The sequence below is a fragment of the Sylvia atricapilla genome, chromosome 7 (genome assembly GCF_009819655.1).
Source record: "Sylvia atricapilla isolate bSylAtr1 chromosome 7, bSylAtr1.pri, whole genome shotgun sequence".
In the NCBI taxonomy this organism is placed as follows: domain Eukaryota; kingdom Metazoa; phylum Chordata; class Aves; order Passeriformes; family Sylviidae; genus Sylvia; species Sylvia atricapilla.
In genome coordinates, this window is record NC_089146.1 from 34,620,185 (window position 1) to 34,635,439 (window position 15,255).

Genomic DNA, 15,255 nt, shown 5'->3' on the forward strand with positions numbered 1-15,255 from the left:
TCTTTTCATAATCTCTCAAACACACAGAGTGGAAATGAGGTGGAGGAAGCTAATTAGTAATCTGACGAGTTGAACCTGCTAATACAAACGTGTTTCAAGATCAACAGTCAAAGTTGATCAAAACTTTGAAATCATAGAAACTAAAAGGTGGCATTATCTAGTTAAAGGATTGCTCTTGAAGGAAGCAAGACTACCCACTAGTTAAACATGGGGTAAGATGAAATTCTCACCAAAAGTCATTTAGTATCTTCTGTTTTTCTGAGCAGGCAATTTGATGAGTAAAAAAAAAAAAAAAAAAAAAAAAAAAGGTGTTGTGAAGTTGAGATGAAATTGTACTAAGCCCTGATGGTGCAAAGTAATGAAATCCTTCCTCTCATACAGCTCTCCGTGAAAGAGGGAAACTTCCAAATGTGTGGAAGGGACAGGTCACCCAACCAAATGAGTTTCTAGGTTGCACTATGTGCATCATGTAGGAATTTGTATTCAATGATTTAGGGAGCTGCAGCTCTGGAACTGCCTGCACATTTTCTATGGTAGGTCCAAGCAAACCTGGGAGACCTCCAAGCCCTAGAAAGGTCAAAATTAAGGTGCACGTGGCAACTGAAGCTTGAATCCAGAGAGAAGCATCAAACACTATGAGCAGCAGATGTGAAGGGATTTGGTTCTGGGGCAAAAGCTAATGATCACTAGGACTCAAAAAGGATTTGGTTTCAACTTTGCCTATATGTCTTCAATATCTGAGTTTTAAATTAATAGGCAAGCTGAGAAGATAAAAAAACCCCACTAATAATAATATGCCTTAATGCATTTTCCTCTTGTTCTCTGAATTTAGATCAAATTTTTGGCTCCCATCTGCACCTGGTTTGTGAGCATGAGAAATCTACAGTCCCTCGATTTGTAAGACTCTGCATAGAAGCTGTTGAAAGAAGAGGTGAGTACCTTATTATTTAATTTATGGTTTTTTTCTAATAGTAATCAAAACTTTAACCTTATAACTCTGCTTGGATTGCCAGGATAGGCAGACAGCACAATCTATAACATAGTTCTGAATGGAATTACATCACATTCTGTGTATCTTCATTTTCTTTAAATGATAAGACATTACTAGGACTCATTCATGCTGATTATTCCCCACATGTTTTTTTGACATGTTGTTGGTTTAGTCTTTCTCTGGGTAAGCAAATGTTAAACATCGATAAAGCGTCAGTAACTTTCATTCTAAAGTCCCTGGTGAATGTAAGGCCAACACTTTTTCCTAAATCTTGAACGGCATTTAACCAAAATAAATGTTATTCTAGAGTGGCATTTTTTTTTAAATGAGTGCAGGTGTCTAATTTTTACAGTTATTCTAAAAGCCACGATATTGTAAAAATACTGAAATGAATATCCATCCTCATTAAAAGTTTTGATTAATGACAAGAATTTTCATAGTATAAAAAGATGCACTTAACACCATTGCCTGCCTTCCTTTCTGCAGAGTGTATCTTCTCTCACTGAAGGTCATTTTCTTTGGAAGGTGCATGCGGTAGATGCAGAATCTTAAAATGTATTGTATAAAAATGTGAGGCTTCATCACCATCTGTTACAAGTTTACAACTTGTTCCAGGGATCTGGGGAAACATATATCTTGCAAAAGATAGAAAATTTATTTTCAGAATAAGGCTGGGTGAACCCATTGTCACTGCCATATCTTGGAGTATCAGAACAAGAGAATCCATGAAAAATAAAAAGATACTTAGAGCGTTACCCACAAAGGGAAAAGCTATTTTAATTCTGCCATTGTTACCTGGCTTTATAGTGAAAGGTGCAATAAAACTACCCTGGAGTTTCAAACTCAGGGAAATTCATGCTTTAATTATACAGCAAAGAGAGCTCTGGGATATTATTATTCCCAGAATGATTGGCAGGAAGTCAGAGACTGAAACAAACTGGAGATCGTTCAGTAGGGGGAGATAGTAGCATTGGGTTTTAGTGGAGGAAGGCTGGAGGCTGGATAAAAAAAGGGGGAAAATGTGTGAAGTGACTATTAATAGAGGAGGAATTGTGAGGTGAAATTCAGAACATGAAGAGGAAAGGCAGAGATTAGATTGCAAAAATGCCACTCCATGCTGAACAAGTCTAACAGACAGCTTGGTTACAACCTCAGCACAAGTTCCCCTAAGAATGCTCCGGGTGTTTCATAGATGTTTTGGAGTATCTGACCACTCCTCCAAGTAGAAGTGAGGCCAGAGGTCTTTGCACTGCTGAACTGTAATAGAAAAATTCAAGGAATGTAATTAGATGTTTACTGTCTGTGTGATTATCAAAAAAATGTTCATGTTAGAAACTGGATGTATCACTATTCCTTCAAAGGGGTTCATTCTTCTGAGTAGTGCGTTACAGTTCTCGTGTTTCCTTCAGACTTGCAGTGACTTAGAGAAGCTTGCCCCTTTTGGTTAGCCTAACATGTAAATAAATGCTAATCACATGGCATGAGATAAAAATTTCATGTTATCACTGTATTTATGAGTTTATATTTGATATGGAGGTTTTGTTTTGGTTTTTTTTTTTTTTTCTATTATCGTTCTCTTGGATTAAGACACTTGCATTTACTCACATTCTATTTACTCAAAGTGTTGTTTTTACTAAGTTCTGGCATAAACTATCTCAGGACAGCAGTAATTTATGTGAAGCTAAGTCCAATGTTTATGCAAGCTTCTGATGACATTTTATGCCGGGGTTGGTATTAGGAAGCAGCATGTGGAGGTGCCAAGTCTCCCGGCATGGCTGAGACTCAACAGATCTGAAGCCCTCCTCTTAATGGCCAGATATGCCTCCAGCCAAGATACTCAACTGCAGAGTCATGGGAAATACTTATGTACCAATTATGGGAAAGGCACATTTAATGAAAACTGTATGTTTACTTTCATAGTCTTAGTAAGATGGCCTAGATACTCGGTACAGCTGGCACATTGGCTGTGGTAGAAAAGCTTTCTTTTCCTATTTAGAGGATATATCATCCACATACTGTAACTGTACCAAAAATGTTATTTGCGTGCTTCGCTTAAGATAAAGGATTATTAGGAAAAAAAAGACCTTAGGAGACCATCGCTAAATGTTACTTACAAACCATTCGTGCTCCACTTGTGTTCTTAGCTGTCAGCTCGTGGATTTAATTGTTATTCACCTACTGGTTTTCTATTTGCTTTTCTGATTTTTAAAGCATAATCACTGTGCACAGAAAGAAAGTCTAGCAGTGATCTGAATAAACCATATTAATTAGTACATTTTCCTGTGTAGACGAGGTTACACACAATAGCCAAATGTAGCAATATTCTCCCACAGATTAAAAATGTAGAGGTTGTCATTAACCATTGGCAAGATTTCCTGTTTAGTTACACTGTTTTAAAATGAATATCAAAAATATGTTTATTCTGAATATATTCTGCTCTAACTTAGATCAAAGTTTGGTCATTTCTCCCATAGTTTGCTTCCTCACCATTTCAGAACATCTGATCTTATAGCTTTCACACCATAATGCATATTTGCCTGTCCAACAAGGATTCACTTGTGAATGTGATAAAAATGGAATGAATTCCACTTTTTCAGCCTCTTTTTGTATTTTTAGTTATTGAAGTAGAACTGTGAAGCAGAAGGTCTTTCTCCCTTTTCTCAGCCATCTTTCAGATCTGATAGTGGAATTTAATAAAGAAAGGCAATAAAAATCTGCCCATTCTTGGAAATTTGCAAGGAAATTGTCACATTTAATTTTGGGGTTTTTTTTTAAGGAAGCTCAGTTTTTCTCTTCATTCTTCCTGTACTTATGAATTACTTATAATAATTACTGAATTATTCATTCATAATTTTTGATGAACTTCTAGTCCTGATTATTGAGCTATCCAGACCTATGCTTCTAAAGTCAAAACTATCTTGAGAAGGCATGTTGTATCCTTGGTATTTCATGCAGTATTCTAAATAGAAAAACCTCCCATGTCTGTGATGTGACCTGGTGAGGATAAGAGAATAATTCTACACCATGCAGCAAATTAGACTGAGAAAATACAGAGAGTACTCAAAGATGTCCAGCATGTCTTCATTTTCTGTCTTTTTAGGGAAAAGTTTTTATGGAACAGCACGTTCTGTGGGTTTTTTCTGTTTCTTGTTTTACTTTTCCATCCACACCTACCTTGGATGGACCTCAGGCTTTTCTGGGGCTATCTGTCGACCTGCCAATCTGTATTCCTGGTCTTCAATCTGTTTTTCAATCTGCTTCCTTCTCCTTGGAAAGTGTCTGACAGGTAGCACCAGCCCTGAGCTGAGTGCAGCAAGGAGAGCCTGGGACAGTCCTCCCAGTGCACTGTGACTCTCACACTGAGCTCTCCTGCCAAGGGTGGGGCCCATTGCAAGACTTTTTGGTGTTCCTAGGCCAGATATCATTTCCAGTCATTTCTGGACTCTCCTATTTATTTTGTTATCTACAACTCTTTAAAAGTCCCGGCTGTCTTTTTTTAGTTTTTTGAGGGTGGTTTTTTTGGTGTTTTCTTTTTATATAAAAACCAACAACAACAACAAAAAAACGAACATGTGAAAGGCAAGAGTAGAACACATTAAAAAAATAATTAAAAAATCAGTCTGTGTTGTACCTCAACAGCATGCCATCCAATACTTCTCATAGTATGTTTTATCGTGTGAAAACAGTCTGATACTAAACTCTTTTCCAGGGAAGATCATTTGCCTGTGTGTCTAATGACAGAGTAAATGAACACCCCAAGCAGTCTGCATCCTAAACCTACCCAGGGTATCCAGTGTGGCTTGGGTTTGGTAAAGAAATACAGTCCTAATGCTCCAGGGAAATATTATTTAACTTCCATCTCTCTTCTGAATCATCCTTCATTTTCTCCCTCCCTTCCTAAATCCAAGTTAGAGTTCTCAAATCAGCCTAAATGACTTGAAAAACGACCCTGCAGGCGGCAAAGCTGGTGATTACAGGTACTGTTTCCATTCTGAGCTGGACGTTGCAGATATTGTTTTCTGTTGCTTTTCTTGGAGCACAGGATGCTCTGACAGGAATGATACACAAAATTACATATTTGATTCAATGCCTAAAAGCCACCCTGGGATCCATAACCTTGCTTAAAGATTTAAGAAAGACCTTTAGTCCACTTCTGAAAAGGTTCTTAGCTTAGAAAACTTTATCTTTCAACTTTACTTCTTAGCAGCTGTTATGTTTTTTTGCTGTCGTTTGTTTGACAGGATCCAGTTATAGGTTCCGATGTCTGTTTAAAGAAACAGGGAGGTTGTTGGCTTTAAAATTCCCTTACTGCTTGTGTGTTCAACATTTTCCCAGGCTTTTCTACATAGTTTGCCAAGTAAAGGGACTGACCTTTTGTAGCAAACACTTTTTCATTTCTAAATGCTCACTTTGATTTTTGTCCCATTTTATGCTCATTCCAAACTGTTTACAACCCACTAAAAATGACTGTGAATTATATGTTTGTGTAATGGATTCCTTTTGTGGTCGGAGTGGAATGTTTACTTTGAACAATTAGTTATCTTTGGGCAGATTATAGTGACCTGAAAAAAGAATGGCTAAAATTATTATAGTACCTTAACTATTTCCTTTTGTTATCTTCTCTGGGTGTCCAGTGTGTTATTTACTGGGTTTCATTGCTCTGAGACGCAGGAAACAAATCATGTTAAATAAGAGCAGTGACAAAAACTCTTCTGAGTGCGGGGCTCTTGGGTTTGGGGAGGTGATCTAGGGTAGCCCCAGTGAGACTTCAGAGGGCACCATTAGGCCCTAAAAGGCTGCATCTGCAATTTTAGGAAGACATAGTTTAAAAAAAAGTAAATTAACTTCTTGCTCTCCAAAATTCAGATTTCTCACAGACTCCAAAGTCTGACACCCCAAAGTGCCTAAAACTGATACTCATTTTGACTTTAATTAACTTAATGTCCATAGCTGTGCTTGATTGTGCACAAGATCATTGCAGACGTGCAGACACACAGTCTCATGCTGCAGAATACTCAGGCTTTAAGGAAGAAAATGCCTTTATGGGCAAAGATAAAGTAGCTTATGGGATGTAGTAAAGAAATACAGTCATCCCAATGGAGAGAAATGAAGATAAAAACAGTATTTTAAACTACCTCACCTCCCAAATGCCATGCTGCCCTGTGACAGAAGGTTGTGTCCCTTTCATCAGTTTTATCTGTTAATCTAAAAGCTAAAGTGCAGCTAAAAGCACTTTAAAACCTATTTATATATATAAAAAAAAAATAAAAAAGGAAAAAGAAAGTGATATTTCATTACCTTTTAAATCATACATCGCTTAAAAGGTAGTCACTATTCTGGTAGAATGTTTACACAGAGGAGAGTTCGCTTATCTCAAGGAGTTAAGCAAAGAGGAAATGAGTTTCAAAAATTATAAAGTATTGTGAATATATTTATGTTGCTAGGAAAAAAATGAGTTTTTAGAAAAGTCTAATGCTATCTCATTTTCTAACGGAAGGAAATATTGCAGAATAATTTTAAAAGGAAAAAAAAAATCCCAAACACTTCCTAAAGCTGAGAATTCCCACACTGGGATCATTGGCTAGGGTATGGTGGAATGAGTGGATTATAAGCCAGAGGATGGCAGAGGGCATAAAGAATGGATTCATAGCCACTGTATAAAACCCCCAGAAACTTACAGAATTGTGGAGGTGGGAAGAGCCCTCTGAGCTCACAGAGTCCAACCATTCCTCCACAACTCTCATGGCCACCATTAAGCCACGTCCCCAAGTGCCACATCTACACAGCTTTTAAATCCCTCCAGGGATGGGGACTACCACCACCTATCTCCACCTCTGTATGTATTATAATACTCATTATCAAGTTTGAGTTCACCAGCATGTTCTTCAGTGTTTATTTAGCTTAGGCAAAAATTTAAGTTTTATTTGGTACTCAAAAATAGCTCCTTCCCATCCCTGAGGACCTGAGGGAGGCAGTAGGAAAGTACAGGGTAGTTCTGCCAGGGTGTGCTCACCACCAGCTTAGGGCTCCCAGTAAATGCACAGTGTTCCTGAGATACTTCCCAGCATGGTTAGACCAAACCCAGCAGCCAGTGGCACAAAGGATTTGCTCTGGCAAGGCTTCCCTGAGAGGGGAAACCTCAGAAGACAGACCTATCCTGTGCCATTTTATATTTCTGTCTGAGTGCAGGAATATTCTCCAAGAGCACTTGGCCCCTGAACAGCCACTGAAATGTATTCTGTGTTTCTTCACTCTTGTATCTTTCTATCCTCAGAGCAAGAAGTTCTTTATGAATAGCAGTTTGTTTCCTACAAGTTCATTCACTGATTTTCAGTGCTTATTCTCCTCTGGAAATGTATTTTCCAAGCTCTTGTCTGATTCTCCCAGGCCTATACATGCACTCTGATATAATTTTGCATTCTGTTTCCAGTGGCTTTAGAATTCAGTACCCTGAAACTACAGAGATCATGTTGCTCCACCAAATGATCTGAGCTCCCAGTTCTGCTAATTTTGTACTGTTCATTCTTTCCCACTTTGGGATAATCTATTATGCTTGGATCCAGGCACGCACTAAAAGCTAATACTTCCATGAAGAATGTGCAATTTGTACTGTTTAGCTTGAGATGAGATTCCTGAAGCCTTTTATGATTCTATCTTGTTCCAAGGAGGCTTGTGCTCCCAACTTTTATATGCACTGAATGTAAAAGAAAAGAGGGGGAAAAAAAAAGGGGGGGGGGGGAAACAAAACAAACTGATAGCAAAAAAAATTGCACGCACACAAAAATATCCATCAGTTCAGCAGATAGAGCTTTTTTCCAGGGAATTCTAGTGTGCAGAAGAAATCTGTTTCTGAGGGCATTGAACTATGTTTACTTTAAAGTGGCCAACGAGCATAAACTCAAACGTACAGATGAATGCAATACAAAACAACAAAGTTCTGAGTAAAGCCCTTGCAAGTCTGTGATTTAAAATGTTTGGTTCTTATTCTTTTAAATTTTTGTTTTGTTTTGTTTTTTTAGTAAACTCTTCTTTTGCGTAGAAATTAAGAGTTGGTGAATTCAGTGCAAACATATTGGCAAGGTTTCCTCAGCCATTTCTGTCTTCAGGCTCAGACAATCTCACTCCAGCCACCTTTCTTAGAGTAAGAGCCAGTTAATAGTGTTGTGCAAGGTCCAAGTCAGAGCTGGCTCTGAAGGGTATTCACTCTGGGGCCTCTGTGTCTGCTAGAAAGCCACATTCTGAGTTCGAAAAAAAATATCAAGAAGTGTCAACAGGAAACATCACGGAAGGGCATACAAGACAAATTAGAGAAAAGGAGACAACAGAAAAAAAAAAAAAAAAAACAACCGAAAAACAAGAAAACAAACAAACAAAAAAATAACCCAATGAAAAAAAGGAATAAAAGCCTTATAATGACAAGGCATAAAAGAGAATAAATATATAATTATTTAAAATTTTGAAAGAAGAGACTCCAAGTTGGTTAGAAGAGGAAAAAGCCATAAAACAGGCAGGCATTTCAACCAGTTGTTGTCTTTGTCATAGTTACCTGATACCTGGTTCATTGATCAATGTGTTCCAGAGAAATGTCTCCATTTCCATGAAAAAAAGGGGGGATTTGTATTTTAAGCCCTGCCAGTAACAACAAGCAGACACTCAGTGTGCACCAGAGTAACATTTACAATGCCTGGGCCAAATTCATGCCTTGTGTAATTTTATTGCTTTTACTGGAATTACACCAGAGATGAGTTTGGCCTTTTGCCTTTTTCTAGCGTTGTATAATATATCTATTTGTGAACATGTAGAAGGAAACGGGGCATTTTGTCTTCCGAATTTTCCATAAAATCCTGTTCAATAGGCATAATAAATAAAACAAACCACTTAACCTACGAAATAAGAAAGAATCAAACAACGTTTTTTAGATATTAAAATAATGTTAATACACTGTGTAAATCAAGGAGTTGACACATGTACAGGCTGAAACAAAAAGTCCAGAGAAATTTAAAGCCAGCTGACTCTGTGTGTGTGTGTTACTTGCTTTGTGCAAAAGAGAGAATGAAGGTCCTGACTCACGTCCTGGTCAAAGGCAGATTCAGGGAAGCTCACACATGAGGATATCACCTTCCAGCCATGAAGAAGGCAAAAAGACACGAAACTCCTCTCTTTTCCTCCTGAATAAGCTGAGGCTGTGAGGCACCATGCCCTGGTACAGCACACATGCCATCACAGACAGGGAGCTGGCAGGATTTCCACTGCAAACCCCATTTAGTCAGACTTTGCAGTTCAGCCATTAATAGAACACTTTGGGCTAACACTTGACAAAATGAATCTTGGCCTAGAAGAGATGTTCACTCACACACAAACACACACAGAAATAGAAGTTAAGTCCATTAAGTTCCTTTAAAAGGAAAAGAGGTGTAATTTCAGATCCTTTCAAATATCTCTCTGCTTAAATAGAAAGTTGCGTTTTTAAAAAATATTATGAAAGCATAATTCCACAGTGCAAACTAATCACTTTTCTTAGGGGAAAACAAATAATAATAATAAAAAAGTTACTACAACTACACTGCCACTATTTCAAAAAAGTTTTACAGCAATAAAAGAAAACACTCTAAAAAAGTTTTACTGTCTGTATGCCACAATATGGGGTCAGTTTAAAAAAAAACTCCTTTTTTTTTTCTGCCTGCAATTCAAGAGAGCAAATAACTGCAGTTGTATTTTATTACTTCAATTATTTGCTGTAGCAGCTTGTGTTACATCAATGTTTTAATCATGTAATACCACAGTCTAATGGGATTGATACCTAAGTGAGAGAAATTGTACCAACAGAGAGCTTCAGGAGGAAGGCAGAGGGCAAAGGAGGAGGATCGATTAAAAAGGAGGCTTTATGTGAAGGCTTTCACTTCTTTAAGAGAAGATTTCTTCAGCTTGTTTTGCTCCCCTGAAATTATGAAACTGATGGAGTTAGCAATCTAGTAACAGAATTCTCCCCAAATTGGCTAGTGCATGATGACCCCCCAGGGAACCAACAAGTCTTTCAAAGATCTCCAGTTGTCTGTTGGCTCAGCAGATTGTTTCCTTATGATCAGGATCCACATGGATCATGGATACAATTATATAGCAAATCAACTTCTTTTGTCTTCACTCAAACAATGGTTTGGGAAGAAGGGCAAAGATGTAAATAAGAGCAAAACGTGAGCATTTTTTTTCATAACACAAGAGACCCACACCTCCTGGATCCTCCAGCTCCCTCCTTGTGGTTCCTTCATGCACCTTGTTTGGTGTCAGAGATGATGCCTTTCAAATAACTGAGATTTTGGGGGAACAGATATTGCAGTCACAAACTGCTTTCTCATACCTCTTCTGCTTTGAAATGGATATGGCTTACTTCTTTTTATAGTTCCTGCTTTATTAATATGAGCCTCTGTCCACCAAGTCAGATGGAGATTTCTCTTGAGGGACTTGAATATTCTGTGATAAATAGTTGTGCCTTACAGTTAAGGAAATGTGTCAGGATTGTGTTGTTTCAGGGCCTTAAAGCTTTATCTATTTGGCAAAATGTAAATACCTAGATTTCAGTTCAAGTTTCAAAAACAAAGGACAGGAACTTGTTTAATTGCCAAAATTTTGGGCCATTAACAGGTGATAGATACTATGGCTCTTAAAATCACCACAGATGCCTCCAAACCAAGGGTGAGGTGATATCTCTGAAATGTCTTCACTCAGAAGATAAAAAAGTCCATAAAAGGCAGAAAGATTGTTCCATGCCTTTTTTTTTTACATCCCTGGGAAAAATTCTCCCCCAGTATTTCAAACCTTATGCATCGATTTGTCAGTCCTGAGCTGACGTGGTGTTATGTGACATAACACACCAAAGTAGCTGCCACCAAATGCCAGCAGGAACCACACAATTGTGTTGGAGGTACCACAGCTTTTTGTTTACTTAGAAATGAAATAATTCTGATGAGTGCATGGTATCAGTTAGCAAGTGTTGAGTTCCTTGTGGTGATGCTGCTCGTGTTGACTTAAATGGAAAACGGATCAGCTCAGAAACCTTTAATAAGAAAAGTTCCTTCGTGTGCTTGTAGCGATGCCCTGTGGAGCCACGAGTACAAAAAATCTGTCAGCATACTTGGTAGGAACTTTGTTTCATGGTTCTCTAACTCATATGATCGAGATTAAAGTGTACAAAATCTTGGCACATAGCTTGGCAGGCGAGAAGCATTCCTGTGTTTGTGTGTGTGAGACAGAGGGACAAAACAGAGGGGGAAATTCAGCAGCCACTCACTCGGTGTTAAATTATCAGGTGCTACATATTTTTAATAAACCTTTGTGGAAAGATAAGATACATCCTCTTCTATTGAAAACTGCTTTCACTTACACAGTAAACTCAACTTTGAACCAGTTGAGCACCTCCTCTAATCACTGAAAACAAAACCATTCAAATTCTCTAGCCCAAACAAATTGCAAGCCAGACTTGAATCCAAATAAAGAGGTGGAAGGTTCTGGAAGGGTGCTATTTATGCAGGCAGGTTTTCGTCCTCTGACTCTAAACCATTAAATAAAAGGCATTTTATTTAATACCCTGATTTGTGACCTGCAGGACTGTGCTCACAGCAGTGGCTGCAAAGACACCATATTTTTTTAAATATTTTTCAAACTCTCATGATGTGGATGGCTGAAAAGTTTCTGAATTTGCACACTAGAAATGGTCCATTATGGTGCCTTTCTTTGTCTCTGTTTCAGTTACATTTTTGTGTTCTGATATGCTGTGCACTAAAAACACAAAGGCCACAGCTTACAGCAAGGGTTTCTGTTAGAAACCCTGCAACTGCCTTGGATGTCTGTGTAGTTATGTATCATTAATAATTACTGGAATCTTCACCAAAGAAGGGAATTAGATATGGAAAGCACTTGATGCCAACTTCATCTTTCCAAGCCTTCAGAAACACCAGAGGGTCTGTGTGAACCCTAGTAAAAGGGATGAGGTTGGATTTCTACCTTCCTTACATCATTCCATGCCACAGTCAGCGTTAAGACACAAAGACAACGATTCAAATCAGATTTCTTCCTGTAGCTTTAAATTTTAAAATAATTATCTTCCATGAAAATATCAAATTATATTCACATTTATGCATTTACTTCACCCAAAATTCAGCTAACAGATATCCAGTGCATTTTATTGCTAGCAACCAGGGTTTTTTTCTTATCAAATGTCAGTATATTTATGTATTTCTTGCGTGCCTCGGCTATGTTTTAGTTATATAATTTGTATTTCATTGAGGTTATTTTTATTTGCATATTTTGAAGCAGAAAGCAATTTGTTCCTTTTCAGACTATACTTGAAAAACCTTTTTTTGAGGAGTCCCTGAGCAATTCATATGCAAGTTTTGTGCCATTTTAGTGTAGTCTATCCTGGAATGCATGTCAAACCATAGCATGAAAACTCTAGGGCTGCTTCTGCCAGTGTAATGAAGGATGCACTAATATCTTAAATTTTGGCAATTGTCACTCTTTGTAATCCAGTTCAGGAGTTTTATGGTTTCTGCAGACTCCTCGACTATGTCTTTTACTGAGTGTTGCTTTGGTGATCAGATTTTTCTCAAATTAAATGGAGGGAAAAAACAGTTTTTACATTACTTGAACCTGTTTGGGGACAGAAAACACAGTGGAAATGACAGGAATAAAAATCTTATATATATAGCTGCAGAGTCCTGCGGCTAAGATGGCAAACTGAAGTGGAAAAATATGTAAGAACAATAGGTTTATGTCATATTAAAATTAATGTCTCTGTTGTGTCCCGTAGTACTGATTTTAATGTCACTGTTTCATAACGCTAAATAAGAATTTCGCAAAAAAACAAGAAAATTTTGCTCACTTAGACTAGAGATTTATCACACTAAAGAAGGTGGGCAGGGCATTCAATGGAATCCCATGGTTTTCACTATTATTGGGCCTTGAAATGTGAGCAAAGCACACTGAGAAAGTCTCTATTAAAGCAGGAGTTATCTCCTCATGCACATGCACACACACCTTTGTGTTATCACATTTATATGTTGGGCAGATATGCAATGCTAAGAATTCAGAGGGCTGGTGTTGGATGGCTGTGTGAATACTTATCTTCCCAGAGAGCCTCTGGGTTTTCCACACAGCCGTGGGCTGCAACACCCAAAGGTGTCTGATAGTGTGCCTTAGACTAAAGAATCTACTTTTTAAATGTTTACTCCCTCTGAAAGATAAAAAGCCAACACAAAGATAGATGCCTACAATACAATGTGAATAACAATGACCACTACCAATTGCACATTAGATCTTGTATCTTATATATCATTAGACCCAGCTCAGATCTTTGAGCAGGGTTCTGCATATCCCTGTGCTTTCTGTGTTTTCTGTCCCCAAACAGGTCTGATTTCTCACTGCAGGACACACATCCAGCCTTCTGTGCTATGCAGTAAAACAAGTGCTATCAAGTGCCCCACTGATATTTGTTTAGCTGCTGTTGAACTGTAACAGTTAGACCCTGCCTTGGCATCCCTCATTTCCCAGCCATGCTCAGGAGCTGGAGGATGTGTCCATGGAAAATTGAGTAGGACCTGATCGTGGAGATAGCAAGGATAACCTTGAGACATCTAAGGCTGGGCAGAGCACAGTGTCAGGTTATCAAGTAATGGATCTGTTATAAAGGGTGTTTGGCCTATTTGGACTCCTCAGCTACCTCTAAAACCAAAAAAATTATGGAAGAAACAGTTCTGTGACTTTCAATTTGCATCCTAAATATCCTTATTCTACCTTAAACTTCCTATCCCAGTCATTACCTTAAAAAAATTTTGAACAAAAAATTGCCTTTGCCAAGCAAAGGTGCTTTAGACTAGAAAATGCAAGCTCCTTACCCATTTTGGTTGAAGGATTTGTTTGCCCACAACTACAGCTCCTCTGCTTCCAATTGTTCAAAGTCCAACAAGAAGCAGCACTAGTCAGGATGAGGAGGTGACATTACTGAGGTCTAATTTAACCTCTCACTATTGTGAAAGAAGGGAAGAGATTTGTCCCTACTGTGCACTAAATTCTGTTTAAAATCAGCATTGGGAACAAGGGATGTTTGGAGAATTGTAGCTGCCCCTTATCCTTAACCACAGTTCCTACTAGTGGTGTCAGTGGACCTGACTGGAACTTCTGTACACTCCAAAAAGGACGCTGGACCCCCCGAAGTGCAGTTTCCTTTAGTGTTCTGATGTTGCTCAAAAAACACAGGCACGATGTTGGTGATGATGGATCCCCAAATGAAGCACAGTTCAACCAAAGTGGGAGGATTTAGAAAAATGCATAAATTTCTTGTCTGCTACTGTCTGTAAGAGGCAGATCTTTACAGTGAGCCTAAGTCACAGCTGGCTTTTTCTGGAATGGTTTATGCTCTTGACCCTCCTCGGCTGTATAGCCAATAGGGAGTTGTCAGGCTACATGTGTTTTTAAACTTCTTTTCAGCTAAATCAGAAATCCAAAAGCAAAATACAGCTCTCAGCAGTATCATGTGGAGTTGTGACACTCCCTGGAGGGCTGGGGTACATAAACCAATGAATGGATTACAATGAGGCATAAATGTAGTATTTTCATCCATGACAGATATAATCTCGAGCCTGTATTTTTCATGTTACTTAACTCTTTCAGAACATAATGTGTGACAGAAAATGTCTTATAATGCACATTGCAGTAAATATCAGTCAAGTATGCTTTATTGCTGAGCTCTACATGTTTCCAGAAGTTAACAGGCACAGCTGGGATATAAGAAATGGCAATGTTGTATATATTTCTTGAACATACAAAATACCTTGGCTCTCTTCTCCTCCACCCTCCACATTACATCCCCAGCTGTTCTGATCCTGTCACACAGTGGATGAGTTTTTCCATCGTCAGCTTCTCCTAAAATGATAACCTTTATTCAGGCTTTCATCCTTCCCAAAATAAACAGCATTATCCATATTGTCATCACATTCAAATTAGACTATCAGAGTGTGGCACAGAATAATAGAAATGAGAGGTGGCAAACTGCCTGTTGGTAGCTGTACCTAGCAGAAAATGCTCAATACAGGTAACAGCTATTGATTTTAACAAAAAATCATAGAATGATTTGCAATGGAAGGGGCCTTAAAACTCATCTCATCCCACCCCTGACATGGGCAGGGACACCTTCCACTATCCCAGGTTGCTTCAAGGCATGTCCAGCCTGGCCTTGGACGCTTCCAGGGATCCAGAAGCATCCACAGCTCCTC

The 15,255-nt window shown here is 38.4% G+C and overlaps 1 protein-coding gene across 1 annotated transcript in view; it reads left to right on the top strand.

Annotated features, from left to right (window-relative positions):
- The window catches only part of ARHGAP15 (Rho GTPase activating protein 15), a 323,630-nt gene that overhangs the window by 195,044 nt on the left and 113,331 nt on the right, over positions 1–15,255 (top strand). The window contains 1 exon segment of the mRNA XM_066323175.1: positions 833–931. Coding sequence (XP_066179272.1) covers positions 833–931 — 99 coding nt within the window.